At 52.8% G+C, this 17307-nt stretch overlaps 1 protein-coding gene and 1 long non-coding RNA gene across 24 annotated transcripts in view; one reads left to right on the top strand and one right to left on the bottom strand.

Moving 5' to 3' along the window:
- Window positions 1-17307, bottom strand: part of KIZ (kizuna centrosomal protein) — a 113808-nt gene that overhangs the window by 28329 nt on the left and 68172 nt on the right. For 16 of the 23 annotated variants that reach the window (XR_010471833.1, XR_010471841.1, XR_010471832.1 and 13 more), the window contains exons 1-4: window positions 9018-9228; window positions 4908-4970; window positions 3662-3818; window positions 2226-2318 (exon numbers count right to left, since the gene is read on the bottom strand). Coding sequence is in view for 13 of the 23 variants with exons in the window: in XM_065059480.1 (XP_064915552.1) it covers window positions 2226-2318; window positions 3662-3818; window positions 4908-4970; window positions 9018-9127 (423 nt within the window). In the remaining 10 variants the exon portion in view is untranslated. Of the gene's footprint in view, window positions 1-2225; window positions 2319-3661; window positions 3819-4907; window positions 4971-9017; window positions 9230-9972; window positions 10775-16359; window positions 16533-17307 lie in introns of those variants that run through there. The other 7 variants (XM_065059469.1, XM_065059470.1, XM_065059471.1 and 4 more) reach the window with 4 other exon arrangements.
- LOC110355188 (uncharacterized) lies at window positions 9242-11142 on the top strand. The gene is made up of 2 exons (XR_010471842.1): window positions 9242-9433; window positions 9591-11142. It is a non-coding gene; the product is annotated as an uncharacterized LOC110355188 (long non-coding RNA).

Consider the following 17307-nt stretch of genomic DNA (forward strand, 5'->3'; position numbering starts at 1 on the left):
TAAAATGCATCTGGCAAGCGCTTTCTGGATGTCACAGCTCCTGGACGCGGTGTTCCAAAACAAAGGCAATTGAGACAGGTACAAGTGCCTGGCAGTCACAGCAGACTCGCAGCTCTAACAAGCTCCTCTTTGCCTGCAGGAAAGAAATCATCTCTTCGCCGCCTTTGCATTCTCAAAGCAAACGTATGGCAAGATAAGAAATAAACCCCCTCCCATTAGGAGTCACACAAGGGCCCGGGCTCCCCGGCAGCGGAGTCCCACACAAGGCAGGGGAGGCAGAAGCAGGGCTCATCTCCTGCGGGCGCCAGGCGCTGCTGCCACCTGCCGAGAGCCCTTCTGGGCCAGGATGCTCTGCCACCCGCAGACATGCCCACTGGTGGTGAAGGCGGTGGGAAACGGGCACAACCAGGCCAAAGCGAGGAAAAGGGGGTACGGGATAAGATTTTAGACAGCGCACACAGACGAGGCGGAAGTACGCAAATTTAGTTGAAGCTACCTTTGCATTTATGGAGGGAGACAAGGAGAAAAAAGGGGACAGAGGAGGAAAGAGTCCACGATCAAGCTACTGACTGTAATGCAACACAAAGTGACACACTTGGGTACGCACCAAGTTCTTGTACTGCCCAAACCCGCTAACGGTTTCTAAAAGCCTAAGCCGCATCGTGAGCCTTTGATGTTCTGTTATTGACGTGAACTTTTCCATAGGGTAGAAATCACATCTCCTACACCCACGGCTTTTAATTGAAGAATCTAGCATTCAAAATTAACTCACCTTTTCATGAACGTCTGAATTGAAACGTAATTGGCAAACTGCTGGAGGCCTGCTTATATAGGTCAAGGTTGCTCGGGTTCATTGCTTTGTATATTCCAGTTTAAAGAATGCTCTAAATTCAAGGTTTTTAACTTTTTAATCTGTGGGGAAAACTTGCTATAAACTCAGATTAACAACTGCTAATGCACTGAAGAAAGAAAACCAAAAACCTTCCTCCTACTATAAAAACAAAATAGTGTGGCCTCTGTTTCTTTTCTGATAAGAGTCTTAAATACCAAACATTTAACTGCATAATAACATTTACTGGCAGCCAGGCAGCCTGCTTAGCAGATACATAAAGCAGGTAAAAGGAGGAAAAGTTAATTTCTTGGCTGAATGATTCCATCGGTAGCTATAGGGCAAACTAGAAAGTCTTTTAGTAAAGTAGCAGTTGATTCTTCTATCAATCTGCAGCACACATACTCTTCCAAGGAATGCATTAAATATGAAAATCATATCCCGTTATCATCTGTTCCCAGCTTTCAGCCCCGTAAGCTTTCCTTAATGAATGCGGCAGCCTCGGGGACCAGCGCGCCGCTGGCTCCTCTGAATAATGGAGCGGCGCGGCCGGCCTGCCATCACAATGTCGGCGGCTGAGGGGGTTTCGCACACAGTCACAAGTGACTACTCTTGCCAGCATGCTCCAAGTTATTACAAGATGTTTTCAGACATTTCATCTGAAAGAGCTTTGCCGCTTTCAGTGAAGAAAACAGCCGTGGTCTTGAACTGTATCATTTATATGGAGATAGGAGGAGGGATTAGAAGCCTGCATTACTGCAGATATATAGCGGAATATATTTAAGTATTCCTTGTCAGTCTTTTTGTCTGTTACTCAGATACGCAATCCTTTCGCTGCCTCTGAGAAAAGGTCAAAATGCACAAAATTATAAATATGCTGTAGGAATCAGCTGCTGCATTAAAAAAAAAGAAATCATTCATTAAGAATATTTCCTCTCCGTCAAGACTGTTTTCACGCTACTTGGCACAGTAGCTACAAAAACCAACACAAAGATTAAATTAAACCGTTCTCCCCACTTTTTAATCCCAGTTCCACTTTGTACCCAGGTGATTCTACTTCAGTCAGGCACTCGGCGCTATTTCACGCTGGAAACGCCGCGCCGAGAGCGCTCAGCAGCGCCTGCCTCTCCAGCGGAGCCCAGCGCCGCGCACAGCGCCGCCACCGCTCCCCCGCGCTTCCCAGCGCCGCGCACAGCGCCGCCACCGCTCCCCCGCGCTTCCCAGCGCCGCCACCGCTCCCCCGCGCTTCCCAGCGCCGCCACCGCTCCCCCGCGCTTCCCAGCGCCGCGCACAGCGCCGCCACCGCTCCCCCGCGCTTCCCAGCGCCGCCACCGCTCCCCCGCGCTTCCCAGCGCCGCGCACAGCGCCGCCACCGCTCCCCCGCGCTTCCCGTTACCTGCTCCTCGGCCGCTCCCTCCTCGTCCCCCGCCGCTGACGAGCCGCCCTCTTGAAGTGAGGACGCCCTTTTCAGTTCTCTTTCATACCAGGCCTAAATGGGGACAAATCTGTCACGTCAAGCTGAAGGCAAAAAAACCCCACCACGAACCAACAAACACTACTTTGCAAATTGTGCCCATTTAAATGTAACATCCTAGCAGCGTTTTTCACTCGGACAATATGCCAAAAGCCAGGGATCCCATTTTCGCCTCATTGTTCTGTTCCCCCGAACAAACGACGTGGCCTGCACACAATCTTCTGCAGGTTTTCAATACACATTTAGAACTTGGTTTCCATACATCACCTTACGAGTCACCGAGCCACTGTAAGGTAAACATACGGCAGATGTTGTAAGGAGCAACCCAGCATGAAAGGCAACTTGCTGCAGTGTTCCTGACAAACAACTGCAGAAACCTTCACCTCCACTCCACTGCTTAATTGACCGAATGTAATGCATTCAGAGGCGGACTCCTGCTTAAGAGCCACGCACAGGCAGCACCTATAATTAATCCCGTTCGCTAGTAATTGTAAACCCCAATAACAAGTTACACAGGCCCTGAATGAAAGCACTTCAGTACCTATTCTGCATCAGGTAATATGCATGAAAATAAACCTTTAAAACAATTAACTTAACCAGCTCGGCGCTCCGCTCCAGGGGTGCTGCTATTGCCCAGGTAACGGAGGCTGCTCCGGAAACCGTACACACAACGTTTTAAGAAACAAAAACTACCCACGTGAGAATTAAAGATGCTCAGAATGAACTCAAATATAACTACTGGATTTTCCTGAAAGCTGAAGTGAATTTACTTATACTCCCCCAAATTACTGTACAAGTTGCAGACACGCAAACACAGGGAAAAAAGAAAAAGGGCATCTTTCAGAAACAAAAGAAATTTTGCCAGCTAGGGCCGCCTAATAAACTGCGCACATAGCTACGATAAAACACCCCTAAAGGGCATTCTCCCTCTGTTCCCAAAATATAAAGGGAAAACAGTAATAATTTCTTTCTGTGCACTCCCATGCTAGATTAAATGATCGCATGCTCCGTCATTCTCACACAATCCACAACAAGGGGGCTTTTCCTACACGTAACATAGAGGACGTGTCACCAGCGTTGTGTCCAACAGCTCCGAAGCACCAGTCTAACCTGGTAACACTAAGACGGACAGCAGGGAACACCCCAGGGGAGCGGTGTGCCCCTGCAGCTGCACCACAGCGGCCAGAGCCGGGGCTCCCCGCAAACTCCCACACGCTACCGCTCTAAGCACCCCAAAACATGCGATGGGGTTTCACCGCTATCTGAATTCTTGATGTGCATAATACTCAGGCAAAACCAAGTTAGCAACCTGCAAACAACAGTAAGCACTAATATATTAAAGTCTTATAGAAAGTTACTTCCATCTTCTGACTCATCTCCAAATTTGAAGTTTTCAAATGAGCTTCGAACTCGTCGAATTCCTTTAAAAGGGCCTGGTTTCGCACGCGAGCTCTTTTCTGTCGTTCCTCTATTTCTTTCAAGTATTTTTGCAGCTTCATGCGTTTCATTTTAATTCTACAGGGGAAAAAGACACTGTACTTAAGGAGCACGAAAGTAAAGCAAACCCAGTATGACAACAGCTTTTGCTCAGGCACATGCAGACCGACACGCGCGCAGGAGCCGCCCCCAGCCCAAAGGAGCAGACGCTGTTCCGCACCAGCGCCCAAAGCTCCCCTGGACAGCTGACAGGATGTGCACCTGCAGATTTAAACCAGGGGCTGCTATTCTAAAGCATAAGCACGTTAAAAACTCTTGCAAACTTGTTTTAAATGGATTATGTTTTAGCCACTCGTATCACATTAAATCAAATGACAATGGCGTTTAGAAGAACGTGCTCTGACAGTCATACAAGCTGCCATGAAGGCTGCGGCCTCACCACCCCTTTAAGCCAACCCAAATCCACACTCCCACCGAAAGGGGCACCGCGCTCCAAGCCTCTTTTGGGCCAACACCATCTGCTGTGCGGCCACATGGCAAATCAGGCCAAGAGCAATCCAGCTGAAAACGCATCTAAACCAGTTCTCGGCCACCCCAGACCAGCTGCGCTCCCAGCCACACGTCTTTTCTCACCCGGTCATTGTTGAGGTTTGGTGGGTTTTTCTTTTGCTTTGTTGTTCGGGTGGGGTTTTTTTTTTGGTTGTTGGTGGTTTTTTGTTCGTTTTGGGGTTTTTTTTTGGGTGCAGACTAGATAGGCAATTTATATTAAACAGATGACGCAGGAGCAATCCGAGGAGCAGGACCACAACCTAGAACACCCTCTAGAAGTTCCTAAAACCATCAGACTATGACACTTGGACTTTCCAGCACAAACTCTGCTACAGTGATTTTGTAAAAGTCGCATAAAACCAACTTGCATGTTAGTTATTACTACTACTATTCCTAATTATTACTAACTACTTTAATAAAATTTCAGTATCAACAGAAGAAGAAGGTAGTTGCCTTATTGCTGAAGTTATTTCATCCATATCTTAGAGACATGAATCTTACACTTAGCATATGAATTTAAATGTATTGTTCTAAAAAAACTTGAAGATAACATTCTAGAAGCATTCCACGACACCCAAGTCTTTGTAATGGGGATAAAATAAATGTAAGCAGGCTTACTGGTAGGCATCAGACTGTACGTATTCCATCAGTTTTCGTTCTAATTCCAGCCTTTTGGCTTCACTGGAAGAGAACAAACAACACACAGTAAGACAGGACTATTTCACAGTTTAAATTCTCAAAACACAGGAAATAAAGCATGGTACGAGCACAACCTCTGCAGAGCAGAGAGCACGTTTCTGCTAGACCGGTAGTCTCACAGACCGACCGGCCAGCCAAGCTCACCACCAAACAACCAAACCACACCACACCAGCAAAACCACGCAGCCTCAGAGCTTCTGTTTCTCCTTGTTTCTCACCGGGACGAGAGCCGGGCTCTTGCAACGGGAGAAGATGCTCTACATGTCTATATCCACACAAGACTCACCAAAACAGCCACTTTGCAAGGTGGCGTTAAAGCCAGGTACCTCTGCAGATGTGCAAGCACCGCCTGCCAGAACTCACCAAAGGGCAGCAAAGAGAAGTAACCAACAACAATAGTAAGAGTGGTGAAAACTCCACGAGGCCACGCGTACCTGCCCAAAGCAAGGCAAGGGGACAGGCCCGTGGGGCTGATCAGAACAAACGCCACCCCTCACCTGCAAAGGGAATCTGTTTTCAGGAAGAGAAACGAGTAAGGCTGATATTATTGAATAATTACAAATGGCATCCGAAGATAAGCAATAACAACAACAACAATCAGTTGATAAGGCAGAGGCTTCCAGTAGATTCCCATGACAAACCCTGCAACAATCAAAGCAAGTACCCCAGATGCTTACTAAAAATAATCTCCAATTGTTATTAGCCAGGCGGGCTGCACATGTGAGTGATACGGGCACATCCGAGACCACGCGCACCCACGCGGCCAGGGACGCTTATCTGGGGATGCGTGTGCTCCCCATAAACGTGTCCGTGTGGCCCCACGCACACCCACCTCCTCCCAGCTGCCCGCACAGAGCAGAGCACGGAAAACCCTTTCTGCCGCTCGGCCCGGCAGATCAAGGCTTCCATTTCACCATCTGATCTGCCACCGGCTGAAACAAGATTAGGTTTTCATGTCATGTATGCAATTTAAAAGCCACGCTTCATCTGGGATCTCATCCTTTCAATTTCCTTTTACATGATGGACAGCTAAGCAAAAGCAGATTTCAAGATCTTGTTTTTACACTTCTAGAAGTAATTTTCATGACTCAATGAAGAACACTGATATCCTGATGGACGTAAAAGCCGACGGATGCAAACAGCCATTGGCTCCCACCCTATTTCCCATTCCCCGGTACCACGGGTCGCCCATCACGCTCCTCAGCTCCTGGAAGGCCAGCGGGGTTTTTCGGTGTCCTGTTCATTAGTCCACACAACAGCTATTTAGGCGGCATGTGAATATATAAGCAAGCTCTTCTCAAGGCAAGACACAGCAGCATCAAAACATCAGGTCAGAGCCTCTCAGCGCCTGGGTATCATCCTTACGGATGCCCAAAAGGGTCACCGCGCAGCCTGCGGTGTTTTGCGACACGGCTCCACCCAAGCGCGGAGCTCGAGGGGACGGAGGCCCCGCGCGCGGCCCCGCTCGCCCAGGCGCGGCCGGTCCAGCAGCGCAGCCTGAAGCCGTACAGGGATCATTCCGGCTGCCCCACTGCACCAACACCTCCTTTTTCACATGAAAACCAAAGCGCTTGGCCGGAAAATTGTATTTGTTTTGCATTAGGTTAAAATGGTGCAAACAGCCAGTTATCAACTTTTTCTTAAGTGGGCAAAAATAGCACGCTTCAGAACTTTTCAGGGATCCGGGTGGCTCATTTTCAAACAACCCTGAATCTTCAGCCTACAGAGAAAGTGTGTTAGTTTGGGATTTGAGAGCAGAATTAAATTCCCTGGTCAGCCACAAGCTCTCTCTAATCTCTGGCATTTCACCAGGCATCGATCCGCAGTGGTATTTGATCCCTCACCTCCCATTTAAACCAGCAGGACTAAGAAGCCTCAGTATTTTCTGAGATACCAGCTCTCTTTGTGCTTCAGCTCCGCATCCATAATGCGGGAACAGCGGCACTCCTGTCACGACACCCTGTTGAGATAAGTACAGAGCAAATTGCGCAACACTTGGGCACGATGCAATCTTCCCATACAAGTAAGAAACGTTATTTTTACCGTTGTTTTTCTACACCAGTCTGACATTAAATCAACTGTTGAGTGCTGAGCTGGATCCGCCTCACTATCCTGGAGCCTGGGCAGAGACTGCTGGAGCCCCAGGCGATGGTGCTGGGTCCCCTGGGTCAGAGGGGCCTGTTCAGCACCATCTTCTACACGCCACTGGTACCAGCGGGTGTTTCTGGGACCGTCACCCTACCTGGTTTGCAATCCCTGCTTGAGACATCTCGGTATCTGTACACATTTAGTGCAAACCACCCTTAGTGTGAAGCAGCTGGCCTCACTGAAAAGCCACGCTGATTGCAAAGTTAGTCCCAGTGTTAAGTACACCACTTAACTACATAATTTATAGCGCTCCAGCCCTGCCCTTCTCACCAGCCGTTCCTGAAGTGTAAGCGCTGAGCAACCACAACACAGTCAGGTCTGCAGAAAGCACACAAGGCAAACTCTCTGCCCCATTTCACTTATAGACAGCTCAAACCTATTTCTTTACAATTCTGCACACAGCAGAGATACCACTCACCTCCGTACAGAGACCTATGCACGCAGTAACTTTTAGATTCAGACTGGACAAAGCACCAGCATCAGGAAACAGAATATGGCCAACAGAGTTAAATGCGTAATTTAAGGCAGAGTTGTAGGGTTTTTGCACAAGCCTCAAGGCTGTTCATCAGAAGCTTCGTATCTGGCAGCTAATTTCTCAAGCACTTCAGAGTTTGAGTATTTGGAGAAAACGCAGACTTACAAGAAGAGGTGGAAGAGAAACATTCGTGAGAACTGCCCCCCAGCTGCCCACGAGTCAGGCGGGGACACAACCAGGCAGCAGCTCCCTCCACCGCCTTCAAGCTCCTGCACACGGGGCTTAGGAGTCGTGGTCATTGTCTGCCTGAGGCTCTCGGGAGGCACCTGCACCCGCAACCCCCGCACACCACCTCCCAGTTTAACGCAGCCAACACTCTGCGACGCTCAGATTTTAATACGCCCTGCCCTCTCCTTTTCTAACGCCGCAATTTAGATAAAGCGCCCTCCCTATCTGGGGACCAGATCTTTATTAATCTCTACGCAAAAAAGCACACTTTGTATATTCTTGCCCAGTCATTGAAACAGCAAGGTATTCCTGTTTTGTTTGCCCGTGGTCTTCCAGACCAGAGGAGGATATTAGTGAAAATGTACACAGCCTTTTTGTAAAAGCCCAAGGCCGGGGTGTTACTATTTCTGCTACACTGGGTTGGGTGTCTGAGGTGCCAGCATGAGACCCAGAAATCAAAGTGTTCTGTACTAGAGAGACAGCAGGCACTGCTGGAAAGCAGCTTCACAGCGGCACAGCACCCACGACCTCCAGAGACCTTCCCTGGCCAGAAAAACAAGTGCTAATGGGCACAGTTCCACAAGCCGGGAGCGTCCCAAGCCGTGCAGGGCTGCAGAGGAGCTGCCGGGGCTGCTCCCCGGGCCAGAGCCCCCTCCCAAAGCTCCCAGCGCCACTGCCTTCTTCCCGAAATCAGACCCCCCTGCGGCACCCAGACACCGAAACACCCACCTTAACTGTTTTTAAGGATTAAAGGAGGGACCTCTGTATAGGCCCACTCATCAGCCAGCCAGCTCTGAAATATCAACCTGCTTAAAGTGACAAGTAATTTTGTAAACACTGCCAGAAGTGCTTCGGGAGCGGTTCCAGGTCAGGAGTCACCCGAAACGCCAGCACAGAATTCAGGGGGCACGGTGACCGAAAGCACAGCAGTCAAACACCCCCCACACAACCAGGCAGAGGACGTGACAAAGCGGGGGTGCCAGGCGGGCCCTGTCCGGACCCTCCGGGAGCCCCCAGCTGCACCCGGGAACCCCGCTCCGCGCCCCCTGCCCGGGGCAGAGACCCGGGGCCGCCCCTCAGGAGGGGACGCGGGGTCGCGGCCTTTCAGGGCCCCAGAGCCCGGCCGGGGTGAGGGGGCGAGCCCCGCGGGGGCCGGGCCGGGCCGCTCGGTGTCTCACCTGTGGCGGAGGCGGCGCCGGATGGTGCCGGGGGACAGTCCCGGCCCGCAGGAGCCCGCGGCCGCGGCGCTGTTCGCGGCGGCGCCCGGGGCCGGCCCGGGCCCGCTCATGCCGCCTGTTTACCGCGGTGACCAGAGCGACGCCTCCCGCCCTGCACCGCGCCGCGCCCGCCCCGGAAGCACCGCCCCGGAAGTTCCCCGCGTTGCCATGGGGACGCGGCGGGGCCGCGCTGGGCCTTAAGGACCACCGGCCCTCTATGTGTGCGCCTATAGATCTATACGTACACACAGCCACAGCGCGGGGAATCGGGGCTGCGGAGCCGTGCTGGGCGCAGCTGGGCCAGGCCTGCTCCCTCGCCCAGGGCGAGGCGCTGATTAATCTCCGTGTCTCCGGAAAAGGCGGGAAACGGGGACTTGGTGAGGTGCTGGGACGTTAATTCCAAAAGTGATCACCGGCCACCGACTGCTATGGGAACGGGGCCCCCTTTAGCAGCCCGCTTAACTGAGTTATTGTGCAGTGTTTTACAGAAAAAAATCACCAGAAAATGCAAATGTCGTCTTTCCATTTGTACAGAAAGCAAACATCCCGAGGAAAGTCCCGGTTCCCGTGAGCTGAGTCGGAGGGCAGCGCTGGCTGATGTGCCCGCACCGCTACCCAGGCAAAGCTCAAACAAACCCCCGCTTTTCAGGTAAAAACACGGATCCCTTTGAAAGGAAGCCGCCCAACTAGCACTTAGACCCCAGGCCGCAATGGAGAAAGTTCCAATAACCACAAAAGTGTTTGAATTTCGGGAGGAGAAACATCGACAGACAGAATTGCAGACAGCTGTGAGATGCGAAGCGTAATGAGAGCAGCAAAAGGACACGATTAGCTGCTGTCACTTGAAGGCCATGGCGGCTCCCCTGTAAACAGCTGATGAAGGCTGGTGAGAGCTCACCTGCTCAGAGATACGTACCGGGGAGGGGTCTGCAGGTTTGGGAGCGTTTGGTCATTGGTTTCACATAAAACCCCCACAATGAAAGCCGTTTTCTCTTCTGTTGTGTGCATCAAAGGCGCGTTGTGGAGAGCTCCATGGCAGCGAGCTCACCCCCGAGGAACCGGCGGGCGAAACCCGGCTCTGAGCTCCTCCGCCCTTCCAAAGCTGTGCGTTTCCTACCCGCGCCCGCCGCCGCCGCTCAGCCCCAGCACAGCACTCCTGTCCTTTGGAAACGCGCACTGGAAACGATGGAGCTCTGGCAGCTCGGCTGCACGCGCGGGCCCCCGCCCTCCGTGGGACTCACTCGTGGTGCTCACACTTGGCTGGGCTGTGTCAGCCCCACATTCTGCTCAGCCACAGGGGCAGGGAAGAGGTTTTCAGGGGTTAAATCACCTCTTTAATCTCCAAGAAGGTCCCTCACAGCAGCTCTCATTGCTAATATCTACGTCAAAATAAACAGTCTCCCCTTCGACGCTGAGGTGGGACACTAAAAACCCGTTATTTGGGAACGCCAGCCACGAACGCGCCCTGTGGGGCGGACGTGTGCTCTGAACGCACCGCTGGTTGTCGGCGCAGAAAACTGTCAAATGCTGTGTGGCGCTCCAACGAGAAAACACTTTCACATAGTACAATTTTGTTATTTTTCAAAACAGGAGAAGAATCTGGCTTGCTTAAGCCGGCACCGGCGGCACACCAGCTTTGGTTCTGGAAGACTGAACTGCTTTCGAAAATATTTGTGCTTGCTAACGTAATATCAGAGCTCCCAAGCGCTCCGGGTGCTATCCGGAGTACATACCGGGAGCCTCCATTCCCAAAGGGCGACCTCCCAGCCGCAAGGGAGGGGAGACCCCTGGGGTCCCGCAGTTTACTTCCTCAGTGGGTCTCTCCAGCCCTGCTGGTTTTGCTCACCTGGGGACACGCAGGGGCAGCCGGGGGTGTCTCTGGCTGCAGGAGGAGCTGGGGGCTCAGCACCCCCCGCCCCGCTCCGTGTCTTCCTGCTGACATCCCCGATAACAAACGTCGCACCCCTCCCCGAAAGCCCACAAAGAGCAGTGTGCTGTTTGTGTTCTCCCTGCAGTACTTAACACTTCTTTTAGATTAATTTAATTTTAATGTAATCTGATAAGAGCGGTAAAACTGTCAAAGAAATCTGTCTCCTTCCGTCTTGTTACATACGCTTTGAATGAAATTATGGGTTTTTTTCCCCAATAGCTGCCAAACAAAAGTATCTCTTGATTCAAATGCAGGGATTGATGTGCACTAATCTTAACGGCTTTGCACTCTTTTTAATTCAGGGAGGAAACCAAGTGTGCGTTTAGCATGCTGCTTTGCTCTGGAGATGTGGCAGCATCCCAGGAGGCGCAGGATCGGCCTCCTTGTGAGGAGCATCGGGCCGCAGGGCGCTCACCTGCGGCGGAAAACGGGGTGAGAGAAAGAGAAGAAGTGAGAAAGGATCTATCAGAGGGGGGAGACACCGCGGGAGGGTCCCAGAGAGACGCGAAACTCTTCACGGAAAGAGAAGCGGTCGGTGTCCCGGAGTCGGGCGTTGTGGCCTCTGCGTGACCCCCGCGCTGCTGCCCTAAGGACAGGGACAAGCGTCCACAGCGCCAGGGCCCGCTCTGACTGCAGCGGAGTTTCACTTAGCGTGAGGAACACAAAGATTGCTCCACCACGTCTGGATCGGAACGAACCGAATCACAACTTGGGAAGCCCTGCAGGGAAACGGCTGATGGAGCACACAGGGGCGAGCGGCGGCGGCTCCGACGTGCGCACAGGCGCGGGAGCGGAGGGGACGCGGGACCGCGGCGTTGCACCGCCACCACCCTGCTGCCCGTGCCAAGCGGCGGCCGGGCTGGCACCGCTGTCCCTGGGGAGAGATCTGCAGGCACACGGGCTGGGCTGGACTGAAAAGGCTTTTCCCCTCTGCGCTTATTTGATTTCTGAGAGCGACTGTGCGTTTAACCAGAGCTCGCCCTCAGGTCAGGACAGAGCTGAATACATTTCCTCTTCTCTCTTTTTCCACCCCCCCTCCAATTAGATTCATAATACATTCCCTGGTAGCTATGTAAAGGACACAAAAAAATTTACATAATGCCCATATAAGTCTTTTTGTTAATGAATCAAGTCCCGAATGAAAAGCACTAATAATACATTAGTAATCAAAGAACAAATAACACCAGTGAACATATCTCAGCAGAGCAGTTGTGTGGATCCATTTCCGACTGTCAGTGTCAGTGCATGGAAATAGTAATTAACATGTTGAATTTAATGTTTAAATTTTAATAAATTTAAATGTAATAAAATGCTTTTATTAAATGTTACAGTTCCTTGAAACCTATTATTACTCATTTCTGATGCATAAATAGAAAACACATTGTCTTACAGGAGAAAGTGGTTTTTGCTGTGGCCAGGACAGGTGGAATGAGCTCCTGCAGCAGGAACGTGTTAACACGGAACCCAGCGACAGTGGCTGATTAAATAAAAACTTCAGAACAAGCCTACAGCGTTTAAAACTATACAATGTTTATTAAGGATGTAAGGGCCTTATCCAAAGCCTGCTGACATAATTGAGAAGTCTCTAGCAACGTCGCTGTCAATGGGTTTTGAACGAATCCTGGAGAATTTAGACAGGCCGTTGTTTCCAGCCCGTGTGGCGGGTGAGCAGCAGCAGTGCCGCGGCGCGGGAGGGACCGGTTACGGCCATTTGCCAGGACTGTCCCTCCTCCCCGGCCACCTCCAAGGGCTCCTCGCGTGTCCTACGCGGCTCGCGAGGCTCCGAGCCCAGCGGGATCAGTGTGACCGGCCTCGGGCTCTGTGGGGCCAAGGACCAGGAGGGACGTGTGGGAGAGCTCGGCTCTCTGCTTCCCCAAAGCTCACAGTCACTTCTGGTGCTGAGACGTACACACGAGGAATTAACCAGTCTCCGCTTAAGTGTCTGCTGTTGTCTGAAGAGGAAAGAGGAGACTGACGGCGTTGAGTTTCCCCGTCCCTGGAGAAATGAGAACCGAGTTTAGGTTTCCTGAGATGCGAGACGAGAGGCTGGATTTGAAGGAGACCACTCAGAGCAGACTGTCAAAAGGCTCCGTTCCCGTCTCCTCTGAAATCCCCACGCCCTGCACCGCCGCTGCTTTCCGTTCTGTTGCTCAGTCTGAAACAGCGTCTGCGTGTTTATTCTGTGCTACTTCAAATCCCCACGGAACGTCCTGCAGTAAGGGAAAAGGATGCAGGAAGCAGAGAGCTCACAGACCCGCAGCCAAAGTCCACGGCAGGACGTGTGTCGTGCTGCAGGGAGCCTGCAGAGCGCCCGCGGAGATCCTGCACCCACCTGCCACAGGTGTGTCCCCCCTCGCCTCCAGCACCCGGGCCTTCGTACCCGCTCAGCATCGCGCCGTGGCTCTGCCAGGATCCTCCTCTGGACAGCAGCAGCTTCACGGCCATGTTATCCCCAGCTCCCATCCACGTTGTCCCCAGCTCCCATCCACGTTGTCCCCAGCTCCCCATCCACGTTGTCCCCAGCTGCCCATCCGTCCCCTGTCCCCAGACAGGCAGCACAACCACAGGCTGGCCACTAAACTCCGTCTCTGGCCACTAAACTCCGTCTCTGGCCACTAAACTCCGTCTCTGGCCACTAAACTCCGTCTCTCTCGATCTTACCACTTGCTGCTGCTGTCCTAAAGGACAGAGATCTCTCAGCCTCCTTTGTTAGCATTTTAACAAATTAGTGGATTAATCTCACGTGCTAACTGAAATACTTTAAAAAGTTTCTTTCCTCTGCAAGTCATGAAAAATTAAAGGGAAAATATAAAACAACCGGAAAACTCTTTTATGTGAATTAGATAACGTTTTCCTTTTAGCAGCGCATTTGACAGCGATCTGTTGCAAGAGGTGCTTTCTGCGCTGCCAGGGACGAGGCGTTGCGACAAGGTAAAAAGCCTGGAAGATCCAAAACGCCAGACTCAAAGGGAGAGTGTCTGGCCTATTGTCTGTTTTGATTAATGAAGCCTTTTGCATAGTGAGATAATATGATGTTTACTGAGCAGCGAATGCTGCTGCACAGCAGAAATATCAGAAGTAGGAATAATATTCAATATGATAACGACATCAATAAGCTAATCTACGTATTACTGGATTCTGCTCCAAAATGCCTCAAACGATATTTGTTTATTTCATAATTGTCAGCCACTTTGATGCACTTGTCGTCAGGTTCAACAAGTGCTCCAGGCGAAGGGTTTGAAACAAAGGGAGGCACTTGGGCGAGCCCTGCGGCGCAGGCGAGGGGAGGCACCCGCAAACAGGCGGGCTCTTGAGAACCCCGTACCCTACACCTCCACATTCAAGCCCTGTTAAAGACCTCTGCGCTTCAGCACCAATGTCTGTGAGTCATCGCTGGCTCTGTAAAACAAAAGTGAGCAAACCAGCCAAGCGGCAGCAGCAGCGCTGCCCTGAGCTAGAATTACGTGTGAACCCGAACTGATTTCTGGTCACCGTTGGGTTGGTGTCTCCCTGTTATTTTTACCTCTCCCCGGGGTTTAGAGCTGAACGCCTGGACCCCACAGAGTGCCGGGGGGCTGGTTGTTTGTCAGCAGTGCCACATCTCACCTGGGGTAACAACCACACGCGGCCTCTCCCAATTCTCTGTTTCTTTGAAACCCAGTTTCACGTGGACACGGTATTTTTCACTTCCCGCCCCAAACCACCATGCTGTTCTTCTGTCATTTATTAAGCATTTTCCCCTCTGTCCTGGGCAGAAGATTGTTCTGGCGCTGAATTAAGAGATCAATACATATAAACCGTTCGTTCATTTGAAAAGCAGGAGAACAAACATAAGACTATTAAATTAATTAAACTGTGTGTGCTCAGAGCACAGCATCACTGGGCCGTGCCCTCTGCACTCCATCTCATATACGCAACAGTAAATAATCATGCTAAACCTAAACAGGAACCTGAGGCACAAGCTGCCAAAAGACTTGAGAATAGATGGAAAATACTCCAATAGATGGAAAATACTCCAATAGATGGAAAATACTCCATCTAGATAGTGCTCAAAAACCGTTTTCAGGTGGACTTTGGCGGCAACGCTCATGTCACTGGGGTGAGCAGGTGGGGTGTGGAGCGCAGAGCTCTTGTGTCCTGCCCGTCCGCAGCCGCACGCTCCGTCCCGACCTCTCCGGGCGCAGGTCGGTGTCCGGGGGTGCCCTGGGGGGGAACAGACCCGGGGGACTCGAGCATCCGACTGTGGCCCCAGCGTCCCCCCGTGTCCCCGAGTCACCCCGGGGGTACGACCCCAAGGGCAAGTCCTGCCCCCGGAGCAGCACAGACAACCGCAACCATCCAGTAAACTTAACGAGCAAGCCTTTATTTTGAGCAATTAATACACTCCGCTTGCACTTATTTTTTTCTCCCTTTGCGCATTTATCCGCCGCACCCCGCGGTGCCTCGGGACGCACCGCTGCCCCCCCGACCCTTTCCAGCAATTATGCGGCAATTAAATTTGCCCACGGCTCCGCACCCAGCCCCGCCGCTCCGCACCCAGCCCCGCCGCTGCCCGGGCCGAGGGGCTCAAACAGAAAGAAAAAAGGGAGGGGGAAGAGAAAAAGGAAAAGAAAAGGCAAGCAACCCAACGGCCGCCCCAGCCCCGAGCAACCGGAGCAAAATCAAAATCTCCTTCACCCGAAAGGCGACGAGGGGGAAAGAGCCGGGGGAGTTTTCGGGAGCTGCTGCACAAGCCCCGTTCGCCCCTCGGCTCCCGAAGGCTCGGGGTGCGGCAGCCAGGACCAGACCGGCCCCGACACTGCTGCAGGCACCGGACAGCGGCCACCGACGGGCACCAGCGGGCACCGGGCACCAGTGGCCACCTACGGGCACCGGACATGGGCGGCCGGGCCGGACTCAGGTACGTCCCGCTCGCTCTGCCTCTTCCTCCTGCTCCCCGCCTTCCTTCCTCTCTCTCTCTCTCTTATTTTCTTTATTTCCCCCTCGTCTTTTCCCCCGAGTGACTGAACTGCCGATGTTACCGCGGGCTCGCAGCAGCCAGCGAAAGGGACGCCCGGTCGCGTTCAAAAATCAGGGTATTTCACAAAATTAAGAGCCGCGGCATCCCGGGAGAGCGTCGCCGGACGCCGCAGCGATCCGGGCTGATCCCCGCAGCTTTTCCAGCGGCGGCGGCCGGACGGGACCGACAATCACTACCGATAACCGGGGCAGCGTTGTACGCGACTGCGGGGCTCGGAACTCGGGTGGGTGCGAGGGCAGCGGGGGTCAGAGCACCCCGAAAGCTGCTCCCCGGGGGGTGCCGCCCGACGGGCTGTGTTTCCGTGGGGAAACGAAAGAGAACGAGTCCGTTTGTCCCCCCTCCGCGCTCCTTACCTGGGCTCCGCCGCGGCGGGGCCGGTGGCACCGCAGGGCAGGTCCCGGTGCCCGCACCGGCTGCCCCGCCGCTCCGCCGAGGGGAAATCTCAACGGCAAAGAGCGAGGATGTTCCGCCAAGGCCGCGGGGTGTCAGTGCGGGGGGCGCCCCCCGCCCGGCCCCGGCCCCCCCGCCCGTCCTTCCTCCCTCCTCATCCTCGTCCTGGCCGAGCCCAGCCCGGCGCCGGCAGCGCTTAGGCCGGGACTGGGGTGTAATGGAAATATCATCAGGAGACAATTACCTTTTCAGAGCATTCACTTTCTCCTCCCAGACACTGTTATTTGAGAAATAGGATCATTTGATTTCATATTGCACTAAATAACACCCAGCCGTCTCAAATTGCCAGCTTCTTAAAAGCCACCCATTGGAATAAATTGCAGAGTGAGTCTTTTGGCTCTGGCTTCGTCTCTTTTTTCTTTTTTTTTTTCCCCCCTTTCCTTTCCTCCCCTCCTCCTTCTCCCTTCCCGAACAATATGATGGGAATAACTCGGGAAGAAGGCGGCCGGGCCGGTGCTAAAGATAGGCCCGGCTGAGCAGAGCGCCGGCTCCCTCACTAGGCGCTGGAGCCGCTAAACCCGACCTAAGCGGCGTTCGCTCGTCGTTTTCTCCCCGTCCCACTCTTTTTTCCCCCCTTTCTTTCTTTCTTTCTTTCTTTCCCGTTCTCTCCTATTTCGGAGCCAGGTCTCCCCGCTCCCGCCGGACCCGCGGTGCCAAGGTGCGATGTGCCTTTAAGGCTCCCGGTGCTCGCCTGCTAATCTGGTCATCACAGGCTTCATTATATCGGTATTAATGTCATCCGCGGATTACTAATTAGATTTGCGGGATAAATGAAATTACCCGAACGGGCTGCGGGGGAGGGGGAGCGGAGTCTCCCGGCGCTTCCCGGGATTTACGGGGTGGGGGGAGAA

Source organism: Columba livia, chromosome 3, assembly GCF_036013475.1.
Source record: "Columba livia isolate bColLiv1 breed racing homer chromosome 3, bColLiv1.pat.W.v2, whole genome shotgun sequence".
NCBI classification, from domain to species: domain Eukaryota; kingdom Metazoa; phylum Chordata; class Aves; order Columbiformes; family Columbidae; genus Columba; species Columba livia.